The sequence below is a fragment of the Symsagittifera roscoffensis genome, chromosome 9 (assembly GCF_963678635.1).
Source record: "Symsagittifera roscoffensis chromosome 9, txSymRosc1.1, whole genome shotgun sequence".
NCBI classification, from domain to species: domain Eukaryota; kingdom Metazoa; phylum Xenacoelomorpha; order Acoela; family Convolutidae; genus Symsagittifera; species Symsagittifera roscoffensis.
The window spans coordinates 6,086,331-6,104,689 of NC_087070.1; the positions used below are offsets into that span (position 1 = coordinate 6,086,331).

At 41.4% G+C, this 18,359-nt stretch overlaps 2 protein-coding genes across 3 annotated transcripts in view; both read left to right on the forward strand.

Annotated features, from left to right (window-relative positions):
• Positions 1–17,790, forward strand: part of LOC134854484 (AP-2 complex subunit mu-like) — a 193,351-nt gene extending 175,561 nt beyond the window's left edge. The window contains exons 2-11 of one of the 2 annotated variants that reach the window (XM_063870748.1): positions 10,940–11,016; positions 11,380–11,486; positions 11,864–12,105; positions 14,073–14,208; positions 14,673–14,814; positions 15,104–15,368; positions 15,663–15,760; positions 16,149–16,260; positions 16,950–17,077; positions 17,613–17,790. In XM_063870748.1, coding sequence (XP_063726818.1) covers positions 10,943–11,016; positions 11,380–11,486; positions 11,864–12,105; positions 14,073–14,208; positions 14,673–14,814; positions 15,104–15,368; positions 15,663–15,760; positions 16,149–16,260; positions 16,950–17,077; positions 17,613–17,619 — 1,311 coding nt within the window. In that variant the 5' untranslated portion in view covers positions 10,940–10,942 and the 3' untranslated portion in view covers positions 17,620–17,790. Of the gene's footprint in view, positions 1–10,934; positions 11,017–11,379; positions 11,487–11,863; positions 12,106–14,072; positions 14,209–14,672; positions 14,815–15,103; positions 15,369–15,662; positions 15,761–16,148; positions 16,261–16,949; positions 17,078–17,612 lie in introns of both variants that reach the window. The other variant, XM_063870747.1, reaches the window with a different exon arrangement.
• Positions 8,526–10,702, forward strand: LOC134853979 (programmed cell death protein 4-like). The gene has a single exon (XM_063870012.1). It carries the CDS (start codon positions 8,563–8,565, stop codon positions 10,003–10,005), a length of 1,443 nt encoding a protein of 480 aa, XP_063726082.1. The 5' UTR covers positions 8,526–8,562; the 3' UTR covers positions 10,006–10,702.
• Positions 17,791–18,359: the final 569 nt, after the last annotated feature.

The window sequence follows — 18,359 nt, forward strand, 5'->3', positions numbered from 1 at the left end:
TCTCCTTCCTACACGCTTCTGACTTGTTTGGGGTCATTCTTCTCGCCCCCCCCCCCCTATGAGGTACCGCGCCCTCTTCTATCTCAATCTCGTGTTCTACAAAATTACAACAACCTATGTCGGCCTTATGCTTCGAAAAAACGTCTGCGTTCCGATTTAGCACCGCTCTGAGGGAATCTAGTTCCTTGTCTGATATTTTACCCTTCAGATGTTCTATCTCAGGTAAGACAGGTTTATTCGCTGCTAACTCTGCTTCCGTCGGCCTCTCAGGAAAGTTGGAACAACTAGACAGCCCATCATCTGTTTCCGACTTCATTGAAAACAATTTCCTAGAAGATTTCAATTCATTCACTCTCCTCATTATACATTCTTGGTTCGCATGCAATGGACATTTAGTTACATCAAACTTTTTCAAGTTCTCCACATTCTGAAAGTCTGTGTTCAGAGGCAAAGCGTAGCCAAGTTTCTTTCCCCTCTGTATTGTCACTGTTGTTGCTTCTGTGTTCAATAACACACTCACACATAGTCCGCTCTGAGTGAGTGAGAAGCTTCTTCCTAAAATATCCGAGCTTTTACTGTTTGGATTTGGTACCAGAAACACATGTCTGTCATTGCTGAGTTCATTCAAGTTCCTCATCCTAAACGTCGCTACTACGGCTTGGTTTGGTTTTAATCTAACTTTTTGATCCAGAAAAATCGGCATCTTGGCCTGGTTAATTAAGATCTTATTAAGGGGTCTCTTTTCATACTTTCTCTCAGGATCCTTGATCCTAATCAACCCGTCATTGAGATCGATCGTGACGTCAAAGTTGCGAACGAAATCCCTTCCTAAGATGAACTGATCGGATTCGTCCGAATTCTCCACTACTAGGAAGCTCATCCAAAGATGTCTTCCTCCGAGAAATGATCGGGGTTCGTCCAGTCACATAGATCGCTCCCTGATTGGCCGCTGCCAACCTGATGTTTGTCGGTATGAGATCCGACCTCTCGAAACCCATGTCGGTCCAAGTTTTGACTGGCATGACACTAACCACTGCTCCCGTGTCTAGCAGTCCCTTTACTGAAAGTTGTCTGCCTTGCACGTCCAGAATGTGTGCGGCCAGATCGGCCTCGCAACCTATATGCACCCCATCTTGTTCGAGCATCGCGTTGTGTCCGATCCGTCTAACCTTCAGCTCCTCTTGACAAATGTATATCCGGCCAATCTGATCGTTCGCATCAGTTATGTGAGCTTTCGTGTAGATATTGATGCCATCCACATTCATTAGGATCGGGTAAGGGCCATGGACATCGATATAATGTCCGTCCACGTTCATCAGCCTCGGACCTCCCGTTGTGAGCAGCGCTCGCACTGCCCTGGAGTCCAGTTTGGGATCTTTCTCCTTCAGGTAGTCGGCATAGATGTCCAGGTGGACTAGTGTAATCTCGGATGGTTCACTCAAGTTCTTGACCACCTGGTGCCCTGCGACTGAGATGATGGACATTATTTTGGTCCTCTCCTTCGTCATGCCGAAAGTCTTACCAGATATAACGTTCAGTTTTAGTCCCTGTTTCCTGGGTTCCTCTTTGTCTTCTACTTTTGTCGTTTTACCCAGAACATTAAAACTTTCCCGAAGATCTGTGCTCTCCAGCTCCGACCTTACCCATTGCTCCACTTCTTTCGTGGCTAGGTCCTGTTTGACATTCTGCAGCGCTGTCCTTGCCGCCAGGCCGTAATCCACCTTGAGTGGGCAAGACGACTCTGCTTCGAGGTTCGAGGCTACCACCTCGTCAGGCCATGTCTTAACCTTTTTGGTCGTGAAGGTGCTCGGTGTCGTCTCCTTTCTCCGAGATTCAAACTCGTTCATCAGACGTGCTCGACTGGCCTTGACACCCGAAAGCGCCTCTTCGTAGCGGGGATGTTTCGCGTCCGCTACTGCATCCCAAAATTGAGTACAATCCGACTTGAAGTGTCCCTCCAAATTACAGAAGAAACACCTCGGACCATATTTCATGATGAGCCCTCTGACGTACTCTTCATGATCCTCGTCGGTCGCGTCGGCGTCCTCGAGAAAGTAGCCTATGGCCTTCATGTTCTGTTTGTATGCAGAACACGCGGAAACGTGATGGTCCATCGAACCACAATTCGCACACGACCTCCTCTTATCCAAGTCATCGCGAGGTTTGTACCAACTGGAATTCGCACCAAAGTTTGTCCCGCTATAGTTACCATAATTGCTGTAACGGTTTTGCGCCCTCGGTTTTATGAGTAAATACTCGCGTAACTTCATACGCAAGTCGTCGGGCGTGGGTACCTGGTCAAGCGAAAGGGTGAAGTGAGTGGCCAACATCGTCTTCAACTCCTCACTCCTTACTCCGTCCATGAACTTCGAAGCAATCGCCAAGTTTCGCTCGGATATTTTCTCATCTGGGTTGCTTCTCCTCCTAAGCAATTCAAGGTCGTCCAAGAATTTATCTATGGATTCGTCATCTCTTTGACGCCTCTTTTCGAACTTCGCCATAGCCTGGTGCCCTTGTACTCCAGAGCCGAAACGGTTCAGCAGGATGTCGAATATCTTGCGAGCGCTGTCTCTCTCATTGGCTCTTTTCGCCATTACACAACTTAATGCAGTACCCTCCAGATTGCTCGTCAGCGCGCTGCACTCTTGTTTCTTGGAGAGATTCTCTTCCTCAAAATGTAACTTCATCACCTCTATCCAAGTATCAATGCAGCCGTCTGACTCGTCTTTATATGACTTCGGCTTTTCAGTGTCCTTCTTGACCTCTCTCCCCTCTCGGTTGACTTCGAGAGCTTGGTGATGAATGTTTCGAGAGATCTGTTCAGAGGCTCAAACATCGAGGCATACATCGTTGTGTCCTGTGAGACTGTAGTCAGATCTGGTACTGAACTGACTTGTGGCACAGTTGGCAACCTTGTCTCCGGGGTGGCATCTGCCTCCGGCGGGACTGTATTCGTCCAGCCAGGCCTCGACGGGGCTGCCCTTGGCCGCTCCTTGTTTCTGGGTTCGTAGTTCGTTCTCGAGCCTTGATGGGCTCTGGCATTGCTGCCCGTACCATCTCCATCATTTGCATGGCGTGAGCGCTCCCTTGGGTTGGAACGCTCCTGCCAATTGCTCCCATTCAGGATCGCGTCAAGCTTCCGCATCATTAAGTCAGATTTTGCATCTAATCTTTTCTCCAGGCTAGTCATCGTGTGGGCGTACGTACTATCATGATCGTTCAACAATCGTTCGATCTCCCTGGTCATCCTAGCCTCTCTTTCGTATGACTCCTTGTTTGCCTGTGCCAGGCTCTCCGCCAGGCATTGATCGGTGTTGCGAATCAACTGAGCCTGATCAACCCTCGCCTGCGACTTCACATGCGTTAGTTCGTCTCTCAGGTTTTCTTGACCTTTGTGAGCTCTCTCATCAACCTGATCTATTCTTTTAGTCATGTCCCGCCTCAGTTCATCTAGACCATTCATTACGCCAGCGAACATGTCATTTATGTCGCCAGTGGCCCCAAATGACGGGGTTAGTCCCAGAGAAGATGAGGTCAACTGCGGCTGCAGCCTGGTGCTTGATGACGCACCGCCTTTTTGCTTGCTCATCGACGTCATTAATCTGTCGAAGGTTGATGACGCTCCCATCGTTATCCCATCTGACATGGGCCTGGTCGGCGAGGTTGACGACGCCTTCCTGCTCATATCGTTCCTTGGGCACGGTGTGAAGTTCACATCCGGATGGGCTATCTCCGGGTAGTCATCACTGGAAGTCAAACCTACAGTTGGTAGTGACGCCATGCGTTCGTCGTACAAAGACTTCCAACTCTTCTTGGCCTTCGAACCCGTTTGTTCTTCACTCGGGCTTATACTCGACATCATCGCGTTGTTGCTCTGCTTGGCCAGAGATGAGTGGGTACTAGCCGAATGTGAGTATTCTCCCCTCCACCTGTGACTTTTAGTCTCCGATTTGGACATCCTGTGAGACTGTAGTCAGATCTGGTACTGAACTGACTTGTGGCACAGTTGGCAACCTTGTCTCCGGGGTGGCATCTGCCTCCGGCGGGACTGTATTCGTCCAGCCAGGCCTCGACTTCTCTCCTCTGTCCTCTCGACTTCCTCCCAATCGAGGTCCTCGCTCGGCTCAAAGTCGGGTCGAATGAGCGTTTGTTCTCCCTCGTCAAAGGGGTCCACAAGCGTTTCGCTTGCGGTTCCGGCTTCGGCGCTCCGCCTTTGATCGCCATCGAGGTTTTTCTCGCTCCTCAATCTCATTCCGCTCACTGAAAGATCAGGTTGACCTTTAGTCGATTCGTTTTCAGCAAACACGTCGGAAGCGCTGCTAAACGAGGACTGGCTACGCCAAGTTTTAAATTTTTGCGTGCTGCCCTTGCTCAGCCTGGGAATCTTAGTAGTCGATCCTAACGAGTCCCTGCGCTGCATACTTTGTGACACAATAAAACAATATTTGTAAGTCGAAAAGTCAGTATCAATCTCTTAGGTTTCTCAATGACAATCTTGGTGACTCAGCTAGAGTTACACACACACACAGGGCCTGCTCAGTATTGATATAATGCTAACTCAACCCTGTCGTATAGTATAACAGTATCACAAGATTTTCACAAGATATAATCAACACACAAAACACAATAGATAATCAGGTAAGAATATCCTACAGGTGACAGCGACCTTTTGTCAGTATCAATTTACCGCCACACAATTTATCAAGTCACTGCTTTGTTAAAATTAAACAATCTTTGATAAAAAGCAGTGATGATTCAGAAACAGATCAATAAAACTTAGTCTTAAAGAAAAAGACTTCCCCCAATCGGATCGATCCGAAAGAACAAAGCCCAGGACACAGTCTTCTCAAGCGGGTGTGTATTTGCCTAATACACCCACCGAGGTCTTCTGTTAGGTGCCCCGCGATTGCCCGAGCTGTCCTATCAAGTGGCTCAAGGCAATCTCTGATCGAAAACTTCTAAAGTCTATGTAAAAGCTCCCCCACACCCGGAACGCTCCAAGTGCACGAGAGCAGGGAACAACTTTTATTCTCAAGTGAGTGTGTATTTGCTTAATACACTCACCGAGGTCTTCTTTTATTTGTTCCCGGATTGCCCGAACTTTCCTATTAATTAGCTCAAGGCAACCGCACAACCAAAATCACAATCAAAAAAAATTTTTTGTTCGGGTACTTCTGATACACCCGATCTAGAATCCAAAATTGATCACGAATTTCCGGGTCAAAATGGGCTCTTATGATCCTAATAAGCGCCTAATATCCTAATATGATTACGATTAAATGGATATTTTCCGTTTCCCAAATCGCCACGGAAGATTTCCTCAAGTTTCTAACAAGGAAGGTTGTTTAGAAGGTTTAAGACACTCCGAAGGGTTACTTCGGAGGGTTGTTAAGTTACTTAGCCTACTTCGGAGGGTACCTTAATCACCCAAGTCACTTCGGAGGGTCCCCCTAAATTTACTAAGGAGGGTCAATAAGATGCTTAATATGCTCCGGAGGGTTACTTCGGAGGGTACCTCCAAAATTTTCAAATTTCTGAGCCTCACTCAGAAGGGCCTTCAATTAACTTCAGGAAGCGTCAAAACAAGCTTAATTCTCTATGGGAGGGCTGTCTCAACTTCTTTGGATAACCTCGTGGAAATTTTCCACTAAGGAGGGTTGCTAAGGACCTTAGCTGACTCCAGAGGGTTACCTCAGAGGGTTCCCCAAAAATCAAGAAAAAAGGTTATGTTACCGCAATAAAGTCTCCAAAAGCGGTCTACCTGACTTAAAACTAGGTTGGTTGACACGGTCAACCTTCCCAGTTGGATAAAAAGGTGTTTTGATAAAATTTTCCGCCGCTCGGAGGGTTACCTGTAATTTGGACCCTCCGAAACAACAAATTCTAAAAATTTTTCTTTTCCGAGATTATCAACCCAAAAACGGTTGCGGTCCGGAAAAGTGGTCCAAAACGTCGACTTATGGTACCAAAATTACCCCGATCGGATGACTAGTCTTTGAGAAATTGCCAAAAACGTGTTTGTCCAAATGGCCTTTTTTTACCACCTATATAGGTTCTGAGAAACTTTTTCCGCAATTCCTATCGAAAGTGCCTAAAAATAATTGAAACGAGCATAGTAGCCCTGTACGGCACTGGAACAGTGCAAAAAACCGGATCAAAATTGGTTTGGAGACAAAAATTTGGCCAATAACTATCAAATTCGGACCCTCCGGTTCCTTCCTTTTCCAATCCTTAAGTCGTTAGCTCTATCCAAGGAGCCAATCGGGGAGTTACTCAAGAATTTCTCTAATAACCGAGCACGTTATGCTACCACGCTCCTAACGCAAAAAATTTTATTGCTCTAACTCTAAAAACTTAAAAACTCGATCCCCAAAACACATTGACAAAATTCAGAAAATTATCGAAATTTTGACCGAAAAGATTTGGTTTTTTCCAACTTCTAATGAGTCTTTTCTCACGCGGTTTCTTTAGTTAGGGGGATCGAACTACGTAGCTACTCCCTATATAAAAGCTTTTTGTTGTTCGGAAAAGCTCGGATATCCAAAAATTTGGGGGTCTACAGTTTGATCGAAAATCGATGATTTTCGACAAAATTGGGTGTTTTTTGGGTCTAATTGAGGAGATAAGTAATATGTAATAAGGATAATAACCTATTAGTAGTCGTTAATGAATAGTACTATACCCTCCTTTGCACCAAAATACCCGAATTAAGACCCTTAACTCGGAAATTTGTAATCGATGGAGGGTACAATCGGACCGCGCCAATCGTGCCCCCCACCACTTAAGTTTTAATGAAATAGTACCCGAACGATACTAAAATTGCTTCAACGATACCCAACAGTCGTTGCGGATGTTGTCCCTGATGTCCCTGTTGAGTATGGAACACGTTGATCAGCTTGCCGCTCTACGCTCCGGTCACCGGCAAAATCACCATTAACGTGCTTAAACACTCAAATTACACTCGAGGGAGGGTATCCAACCCTTCACCAAAACACACAATCTTTCTATCAGAAACGATATAAATCAATCTGAAACAACAACAAATAGGAAGGTCAGATCACATCTCGTCCGGAAATAACATATAAACTGTCACTTTATGTTTTTTACTGTTTTTGGTCTTTTTTGGATTTTTTACTGTTTTTTGTACTTTTTTGTTTTCAAATAAATTTATTTTTGGCTTTTTCTTGGTTATACACTATTTTTGTTTGGTTTTACGCTTTCTCTTTAATTGTTTTTGGTCCTGGGACCTCAGGACAAGCGGGCTTTAGATTTCCCACCTAACCCTCTGGCCCCCGGAATTTTCGGTGTTAACTAAGTTAAAAAGCTAAATAGTACTGGACGGAGGGTACGCACCTTCCCCCCAGTACAACGAAGGTCATTAAGGCCTCTACCTCGGGCTTACGACCGGAGCGGAGGGTTCGTCGCTGAAACGCTTGCTGATCATGATGGTCTTATGCTTTTGACAGGCCCACACAGGAGCGCCATAAAAACGTCTATGTAACATTCGCCCAAATACTACACAGCGACGGAGCGTAGAAAAAGTACCTATTAACGACTGGCAGGCGTCAGTTACCTTAATCCTACTCGTTTTTCACCGTCTCGACCTTGCCAGTTGATTTTCTGGTCTGTTTAGGGCTAAGTAAAAAGTTACTATTTTTAGGCCATCAGTCAAACGACTTTTGATCAGCTTTCGTTTAAATGCGAACACAACCACATAGCTGAGTCTCGGATCCTCAGACTACGTGATTGTCATTAAAAACACGGCTCGAACAACCTATTTTAACATGTTTTTGTGTGACAGTTCTATATTAAATCCATTGGAGATGGATTGACCCTTTCCTCATTCTAGCTGCTCATATTCTAAAATATCAAACTATACCGGTGTCAATTTAAAGTTTCACGACATCCAAGTAGCTATACAGTCAGTTTTATACAGTCCCTTCACATAAAACAGTCTCTGGGGGACCAAGCCTCCGCTCCCGTAATATTCCTGCGATAACGCTCTTATCTCTTCTAATTTGCGTCCCGGGAGGGTTCCGTGGAATATTCCTCCCCCACCGAAGCTTCCTTCTCCACTAATATCCGCTGATAAGGGTCTTATCGTGCGTTGCTGCCACGATGAGAGGCTTCGTATTCTCCGTCTCTTGCACGACTGTTTTTCACAATATTTGTCGTTGTTCTTATTTTTTCAGCTTTCTTGGTCAAAATGGCCGTTTTTCGTATTTCTGAGAAATATCAACTTGAAAATCGAAATTTTGAAAATAGAATATTTCAGAATACTTCGACCCTCCTTTCAAACACTTTTTTGCTGTTAAGGCCTTTTCTCTCTGATTCGTGCTTCGTCGGAAGGTTGCGCTGTGCCATCTGGCAGAATGGCACAATTTGTCCAGATTGTTCTTGAAAGCGTTCAAGGTTACGACATGTTTTTATGACACGTTTCCGAAAAATAAAAAAAATGTTCAATAGTTGAAGCTTAATGTCAATTCCTATCTAGCTGCCAATTACTATTTTGCATTGATGATTACTCAACGAAAGATTGTGCTACCTGCAGCGCAACCGACCATGTTTGATTTCTTTTATCATCAACCCGTTTTTCAGGAAAGGATGGATTCGAAAGCTTCGAAGCAGCTGCCACACAAAGAGCGGGTTAAGGAGCGAAACAAGCGGAGAATTCAGATTGATACTAGCAAACCTACTGAGATACCGAATAAAAGTTCAACCGACAACATGGCTTCTCGATCAATTCATGATCAGAACGTCCGAGCAGAACTACTTTCGAGTAAGCGTGATCTCGAGAAAAATCAAAGGCGTTCTCGAACAGGAAAGGGCCGAGGCATGCCAAAGAAAGGAGGTGCTGGAGGTAAAGGTACTTGGGGTAAGCCCGGAGGAGCTATGGACCTTTGCGAGGAATCGTCTGTTGACAAAAATGATCCAAATTATGACAGCGAAAACGAAGGCAAGGATGTAAAAATTGTAGGAATCGAGGTCATGCTGTCCGCAGAGGAAGCAAAACCGCTCATAAAGGATATCATAGTGGAATATTTTGAACACGGTGATACAGATGATGTCGCAGATTCAGCATCAGAGATGAACATAGTTGGTACTATGTATTACTTGTTTGCGAAGGAAGCCCTTTACCTCGCATTTGATACAACCTCAAACTCCAAATTGGAGGCTGTATCAGTTCTCATATCAGATTTGTACGGATATCACGTACTTTTAGACAAAGACATTGAACAGGTGTTTAACGAGTTTTTAGCTGAACTTGATGATATTAGTCTGGACTGCCCTGAAGCGCAGTCAATGCTGGGCAAGTTCATGGCCAGATGCGTAGCTGATGATTGTCTGGCCCCTAAGTTTGTTAACCAACACGCAGATGAAAATCTTTCAGCGAAAGCGAAAGAGGCATTGCATATTGCCCATGGCTTGATTACAATGAAACACGGGTTAGTACGTTTGGACAGCATCTGGAATGCTGTTGATCGTAAACCAGTGAAACACTTGGTAAAGAAAATCAAGACCATGATTGTAGAATATCAAGATTCGTACGACTTTGACAACGTGACTTATTTGTTGCATGAGCTGGGAATTCCACATTTCCACCACGAGATTGTGTATGAAATCATTGTCAAGTGCCTGGAAGAAAACTCAATTGTCAGCGCGACATCATGTGCTATATTTTCGAAACAAAATGCAACAATTGAAGCGAATTTTAAGCTTCTAGGGGAGCTTACAAATTCCAATCTAGTTACATTGACCCAATTTGAAAGTGGGTTGAAGCGAGTTTTTGAAGAAATTGTTGACTTGGCCATTGATATCCCTGGCGCATTTAAGTCTCTCGAGGCGTTTTGTGAAAGATGCAAAAATGAATTGTCAATTTTGGATCCAGTATTGTACAATCAGTTGAAAGCAGACGCAGAAAAGGCTTTCAAAGATCAAGAGTTGCCAAGTTTGTTGAAAGAGACAAGAATCGGAGGTGCTGATTCCGGTGCTGGCGATAAGTGAAAAGCTCTAATTTGTGTAAAAAAACTCTGAAAACTTGCTACTTAACAAAAAATTTTAAAAGTGTAGTTATCTGTCGATTGACAATGAAACAAAACATGTTAAATGCTAATTTGAAAGGTGTAACAAGTTTACAAAAAAATCATTCATTGGAGTTTTTTTGTTGTAAGTAGCAAAATGTACCTCTAAATGTATATCTCAAGTGCCTGTAAATTTGTGATCGAAAGCGAACAAGTAAAATTCTTGTCAGCTCAGTATTGCTTCATCGTGATAAAAACTAGGCTTATTTTAAGCGAACCGACTTTGCGTATGTTCCTACCTCTGTTGTTGCTGAACTGCTATATTGCTTCCTGTCTAATGTGTCCACTAGATGTATAGATTAGTTGTGATGTCAACGGGGTCTACTTTCATGGCAGAAGAACCAAAAGCCGAAAAATTTCAGCCGATTAAGTATCTTTAAACTGATTTAAATTCTGACTGCTTTGATACTTCTTCGCTCATATTTGCGACAGTTGGATTCTGATTGGCTAATATATTTTTGTCTTTCGCCCTCTTGCCATAAAGGATTCTCCCACGCTGAACGGGGTGATTTAATATAATATGTGACACTTTTTAATATGCTGAACTGTTAACTCTCTCTATTTCTTTATCACAGCCTATCTCGTATAACTAGAAGAATAGAAGTATATTTTCATTTTAACCAATGTTTTTAAGTAAGTGAAATGATCAAAAGCAGCCATGTAATCTTAGTATTCGAGTTACCAGGTAGGTTTTTGTATTTTAAGCTGAGAGTTTAAACTTACTTTATGTTGAAAAACTGGGTGAAAACGAGTTGCTTATAATTAGCACAGGTTAGCTATTGTTAACGATTGGAAGCACAAGTTGGCTATTATTTATGTTTATTTTGTTTTTAATTTACCGAGTTTGCTTTCAGTTCGGAATGATCGGCGGGGTGTTTGTGTACAACCACAAGGGGGAGATCCTCATCTCACGAATGTTCCGAAATGACATCGGGTGAGTTGAAACACAGTGTGGTATAAATTTGGCGATTTCCAAGTTCATTAATCTGAATATGAACGAATGAGTTAAGATAGGAGCGGTTCAATGGTGAAATTACGCTGAGAAGTCTAGTTCGTAAACTGCACTATTAAGCATATACTCAAATCTTTTTTTCCGAGAAAGCGGAGTGCACCTGCATTTGCTGCTAGGCACGTCTTGTCTTGCATGAAAAAACAAGAAGAACAGTTTTTTTAAGACTCGCGGATAAAGTGCAAATCAATGTAAAAGTATCATGATTACTTTAAAAATTGGCGTATAACAAATGAGCGAAATGTGTTTGAAGCGTTTAATGGGTTGATGAGTTAGTTAGTTTTTCAGCCGCAGTGCAGTAGATGCGTTCCGAGTGCACGTTATCCATGCGCGACAGCAGGTCAAGTCTCCCGTCAACAGCATCGCACGCACCACTTTCTTCCACACCAGACTAGGTCAGAGAAATTGGGCTTCTCAGATTACTTAGACGTTTTTAATCCTTAAGTTAGTTATTAAAGTCTAGAAATTGGAGTACCTACCTGAAAGATTACTGTGATAGAATTGCTTGGTGCGTTATATAGAACCTTGCAACATCACTAGTTGCCCATAATAAAGGTAAAGCGTGGGGGGGGGGGGGGGAGGAGGAATCGTTATAGTCAGCAAAAGTTTTTTGAATTGAGTTAGTCCTTCGATTCTAGCCGATCAGTAAATTATAGACTTATAAAAATCATTTTTCTCGTTTTTAAGTCATAATTAGACTGGGGTAGTGGTTGTATAATGGTTGTGTAAAATCTAAATACGAAGTCGATTCTCAGTGTTTTTTTCATTGCAGGCAATATCTGGATTGCAGCTGTTACAAAACAGAACGTCAATGGTGCTCTAGTGTTTGAGTTCATCCACAAGTTCAAACTGCTCATGACGTCATACTTTGGGAAGATCACAGAAGACAACATTAAGAACAACTTTGTGTTGATTTATGAGTTGCTAGATGAAGTGCTGGATTACGGGTATCCTCAGAATACAGACAGTGGAATATTGAAAACGTTCATTACACAGCAAGGCATCAAGACTACGGTTTGTATTTGTTCGCAACTAATTACAGTTTTTGAAATTGAAACCGAGTTTGAATGCTACCTGCCTGTCATTTCGTTTTACAATTCGGGATTGAAAAAAAAACGTGTTGCTGCGACGAAATTTTTTTTCGGATAACTTCGAGCAAATCCAGAAATGAAGAAGAATAGGTTGCTGTGCAAGTAGCTCAGATTTTTTCTACCAAAATCTTACAAAAACACATTTCATGAATTAAACTTTAGAAGTTATTCCTGGTTTTTTCCTGGTTTTTTTTTCAAATTAGTATGTTTTTTTGTGCATCATGTGGTGAAAGAATCTGACAGTCACAGTAAATCAGGCAAATCGAGCACCGGTTTCAGTCTCCAAACGACAAGAAAAAACAAAGAAAAATCAGAAATATATTTGAGTTTCAGAATATATATTTTTTCAATTTTGCAGTTTTTAAAATGTTTTTTTTTCCAAAGATGACGCTAAAAAACTTCCTGAATTCACTGCACTGGAGCAAAAGTTTCATGGCCTATTTTTCTAAAATTGACCTGCTCGCTCTCATTTTTTGCGCGAATTTAGACAAACTCAAAAAATTTCTTACCGGTTTTTATCGACACTAACAGCTTTTTTCAATGTCGCTCGAATCATGGCTGAAAGGGTTTTGTTTTCACATGTCACTTCACCCATTGCGATTATTATTGTGGTAAATGCATTTGTATGTACGGTTGCTGTGCAAGTAGCACAGAAAGTTCCGATCAAATGTATAAAAACTATCATATTTTTTTTCCAATTTGTGCCATTTTCTGTTGGCGTTGTGATAACAGGAAAAAGGAGATTTAGAAATCAAGTTAATCAATTGTATTCGACTAAAGTTACCTTAGAATAAAAAGGTGGAAATGGAATTAGAATGTAAAATATTGAGAAATTTATTTCTAGTTTTTGCAGACCTTTTTGAAGTTTTTATGAAAATTTTTTTATTGACAAGATAATGTTAATGAAGCTTCGAAAACATGTTTGTCTGGAGTAAAGCTAAGGGGCTTAAAAAAGAAACGATTTTGAGGCACTTAGCATAGTGGTAAGGCGTTCACATTGAAATAGTCAGATCGTGTATTCGATCCCATGCCATGACAGTGTGCGAGGACGAGCTCTCATTTGACCTCTAGCTTCAACTCCACGACTGCCTGAACATTTTCGGCTGTAATAGTGGTACAACGTGAAAGTTTTAGACGCAAAAATGGCCTTGAGTAGGAAAAAAGCTTTGCTTAACAAAATAACACAGTCTGGATTGTGGGAGGATAGTACAAATGGACTATCCTCGACAGGACTGTTTAGGCCTATTGATAGCTCCTCTGCGATTCGGAGTAACCGCATTGTTCTTCTTTATTTGCATCTAACAAACGTTACTGAAAAGTAATAACTTAAAACCGGTTTTTCTCGACTGCGTTAATTTTTTGAAAGATTCTAAATGTCGTTCGAGTATTGGCGTGCGTCACTTAAGAAATTTTTTAGACTCAAAAGTTGAACTCATTCAGTTTTTCCCGTAGCGTTATCGGTCATATTTTTGCTTGCGTATGCGAATACAACTTCGCCTCTGTGTGTTGGTTATTTCTGGTACCTGATGCGTGGAAAAAACAAGAAAAAAACTAAGCACATCCGATGACTAACTTGTTGCCCTACTGTCTCAATGGTCGGAACAACAATGATATCCAGTTGCTGTGCTTAATTGATTTTGGGGGTTCCTACAAAATAGTTTGATGATTAACCCGCAAATGTCATTTTTGGAGAATTTTAAGAAAAATTTGACCACAAAAAGCGAGCTTTATTTTGGCGCTAGATTTGAGTTTCCAGGCACAACAATGCTTGGTTGGATATTTGTCTAAATCTGGGAGACAATAACTGTTTTCCGCAAGGAAAGCAGCTGCTCGCATGTTAATCCTTTTTCTGTGAATTGAGGTTCTGGAAAGTTTGTCCGATGTGTTTAGACGCGAGAGGAGTCGACTCAGATCACGTCTCAGGTGACAGGGCAGATTGCGTGGAGGAGAGAGGGCATCAAGTACAGGAGAAACGAACTGTTCCTGGATGTCCTGGAGAACGTCAATCTACTCATGTCCGCACAAGGTCACTCAGTTCAATCGGACTTGATTCGGAAACCAGTTACACCTGAGAGGGAGAAAATTAATTGGTTTTCTGACACGTAATAAGGCAATTTATTGAAAAAAAAATCAAGGAATCATCGATTGCATTTTATGTGCAAATTACATCCAAGTAAGAAAACAAAGAAGCTCTCTTTTTAGGTGAATATATCACAATAGGTGGCAGATTCAAGTTGAATAGCAAAGTCAAATCATTTGGCAATAAAGCGAAACTTTAGAATTTTTGACCAACAATTCATCTGCCAGCATAATGTTTTGGAAAAAACTGTCTTAATAGCATGTAAAATTGACTTATAATACAATGAATATGTTTTCAATCTTAGTTCTAAAGTTTACTTCATGCACTACTTAATTCTCAAAGTTGTGACCTTTTGTGACATTGCTTCTCTTTTTGTATGTCTCAACTAAATGCATTCAATTGTGATCCAGGTCAAGTGTTGAGTTCGCACGTGGCTGGTCGGGTGGTGATGAAGAGCTTTCTCTCTGGAATGCCCGAGTGCAAATTCGGACTGAACGACAAGATCACTATGGAAAAACAGAACAACCAAGCCAAACCAGACGACACTAAAGGGTGAGTTAATGATACAGGTTTTATATTTAGTCCCCCTCATCCTCCCAGGGAATGCTTGGGAATTACAATCTGAGGTTAATCATCAGTTCATCCGCTATCTTTGTTCCGGTGTCTGTCAGTTATGTATATGTTATAGTTTTGTTTATGCCTCAAGATTGTCTTCGTGTCTCAAGAAACTTCAAATGAATAGGACGACGCATTTAACGAAAAAAGCTGTGTCGTATTGAATGTAACGTTTAGCTATATTGGAGTATTATTTATATATTTATTAACGTTAATGCTTGTTTAGAACTGCCAACAAGTCCAGCATAGCCATAGACGACTGCACTTTCCACCAGTGCGTGAAGCTATCTAAATTCGAGTCGGAAAGAGCGATCAGTTTCATACCCCCAGACGGAGAGTACGAGTTAATGAAGTACAGGACTACGAATGACATTGCACTCCCTTTTAGAGTGCACCCTATGGTCACTGAAAGAGACAAGAAGCACGCGATGGATTATAAAGTGATTCTGAAGTCCAACTTCAAACCGGCAATTCAGGCACAGAAGATTGAGGTAAGGGACAAGTTTAGTTATAGCGAAAAAATATGGTATAATAATATAGCAAGTAAGCAGTTTTAAAGTCTCAAGTTAGAGATTAAGTTTTTCCAAGGCAAAAGAATAGATGTAGGAGCTGATATCGATTGGATTAAATTTCCGAGTAACCAATTTTTTTATGCTAATTAATGCAAAAAAATGCTCTAGATTTTTGCGCAATTTTTGACAGCTCGATTTTTGAATTTTAGCTTTGAACAGCTTTTCTAAATATGCAACATTAACAGCTTGAATTCGAAATTGATTTCTATGTAGGTGAAGATTCCGATTCCGCCCAATGCGACGAATGTGCAGCTTATCTGCATGAAGGGACGTGCCAAGTACAAGTCAGGAGAGAACATCATCTCCTGGAAGTGAGTAGTAGTCATTCACTTCAAGAGCATTCATTGTTTTAAAACGAAATTAACTAAGACAGTTCGGATCTACTTAACAATCTCCCCCTATCGTATCTACTAAAGAATCTTCCCCCCTTTCTTGAAAGGGGGGGGGGAGATTTTTAAGTAGATACCTGGGGATCTTCTTAACAATCCCCCCCCGCTATTGTATTTATTAAAGAATCCCCCCTTTCTTGAAAGGGGGAGATTGTTAAGTAGATCCGACAGTTCTTTTGACACTGTTTGAGGCCATTTTGTGTAAAATGCAAGCTTTAAATTGATGGATAAATTAATAGCAAAATTAATTATAATTGTTTTCAAACAAAAACTCTATGAAGTTTCTATGCTGAAAAAATTGTGCTTGTAGGATCAAAAGGATGGGCGGGAGTAAAGACGCAACCCTGACTGCAGACGTCGAGTTCATGGACTCCAAGGACAGAAAGAAGTGGACCAGACCTCCCATCTCTATGAACTTCGAGGTACTTTTCCTTCAAGTGAATTACACTGAAATCCAATACCATCGAGGGCCGATTTACGGGGAGGTATCTCTTTCGGGAATTCAACTCATTCATCACCTAAAGGGTCCCCTTTTAGTACTGTTTTATAACATCCATTTTTGGCCGAGCTACCTTGAGTTTTTTCAAAAGACACTGAACTAGTAATTTCAGTTTTGAAGGAGGATCGCGCGCTTAAAAAGGCAAAGTACCTTTTGAGCGTTTTTAAGGCGAGTTTCTCTGTGGTCGGACTTGAAACTAAAAAACCCCGCACTCTCGCATTTATACTAGATTGCCCCTGACATCATCATCAATACACTTCAACATCTATAAACTCATCATCGATGATGATCAATGTCATCATCATCTATAAACTCATTTTACTTTGCTCGTGTTCATATTGAATTTTATCAAATCCAGTTTGTGAATATAGATTGCGCTGAATTGAATTCGAGCGTTATGCTATATATGTAAAGCTCGGTTGTGGCTGGCCAAAAATAGCTCCGAAAATATAATTTAAGGCTAAAGCTCGATCTCACACCTGTCTAGATCAGATGTTTCAGAATTCAGATTATTATTTTGATCCCTTGTTTCTTTTTGCTGTCCATTGAGTTCTACTTGTTCCTGTTTTCATGAGTGGGTTTATTTGTTTCAATATCTCATGTGTGTTTTAGGTTCCGTTTGCCCCTAGTGGCTTGAAGGTGCGGTATCTGAAGGTGTTTGAGCCCAAGTTGAACTACAGCGACCACGAGACTGTCAAGTGGGTCAGGTACATTGGCAAGAGTGGAATCTACGAGACCAGGTCAGTCAGTTCTCTGATCTCAAACTTTTAAATCTGGCCTGTTTTTAGTCTTTTAACGTTTCTTATCCAGCCAAAGAGTTAAAATTTGTAAATCGAAAAGTCGCGCTACTCCCGAATTCTGGTTGCCAGATTTTTTCTGAAGGGGTTTCCCCTTTGGTTTTCTTACGACAGCCATTTATGACAGACCAACCCCAAAAACGTTCTAAAGACGCCTTTAGTCTCCGTATACATTAAATTTGAGAGAGGAGTGCATGTCCATAATACGCATTTTTTGTGTCGAATCTTTCCATTAAATGCTCAAAGCGACAAATTCGAAATAGCTGATCAATTAAAAAAACTGCTCTCGCACTAAAATTCTCGCCGATTAATTTGAATTCTGAACTTAAATTTAACCAGAATAAATCAATATTGGCTATGTCGAAGAGGGAATGTTTACAGAACTAGCAATCTGAAAAGAAATGGTTGGTATAAACAATGTATCTTGAAAAACCTTTTTTTGCCTAACACCTTTCTTACTATACACTTTTTGTTCCAGGATCTAAACTAGCAAGCCATCATCATTCCTTCTCTCTTCATTAAATGGCTCATTGGCTCAGAGCACACCTGACAAATCCCCACAATTGGACTAGTTTGAGTCTCTTTCTTAAGAGTACTTGCGCAAATAGTCGACAATTATAAATTGTGGGTCGCGGGGTCTCTCAGATACCGCGTGTCTCTCAGATACCGCGTGTCTCGCTTGTCCTATTATTTCAAATAATTGTATTTCAAATGACTTATCTATAGGTATGACTCACTGTTATTGATGCAATACAAAATAGCAGTTAGCGCCAATCATTAATAATTTATTATGATTAATTATTGATTATCTCCAATCCAAGTGAATGCTGTAAAGAAATATAAATTATAAACATTGCCATAAAATGAACAAGTTTTCAATGGTCTGTTTGTTGATTTGCCCTCAAAAACACTGTTTCTGCTGATTTCACATTGATATTTATCAAATTTGAGCTGAATGTTCCATCCCTGTACCTGTACCTAAATGTGTAGCTGCTCTATTTATTATTTAATTTGTACCATAAATTGTCAGTAGATGCAACCAATTCTGCAAATAGATTTTTTCCATAATTGTTGGTTTTTAGAAGGAAGTGCTTGTGAAAAATTCAGTAGAAAATTAACCGGAACTAAAACGTCATTACTCGTGCGATTAGCAAGCGTTATCAAAGCGGAATATGGACGTTTTTTTTTTCAGGTTAACAACTAATTACGTTTCCGATTGGCAAGC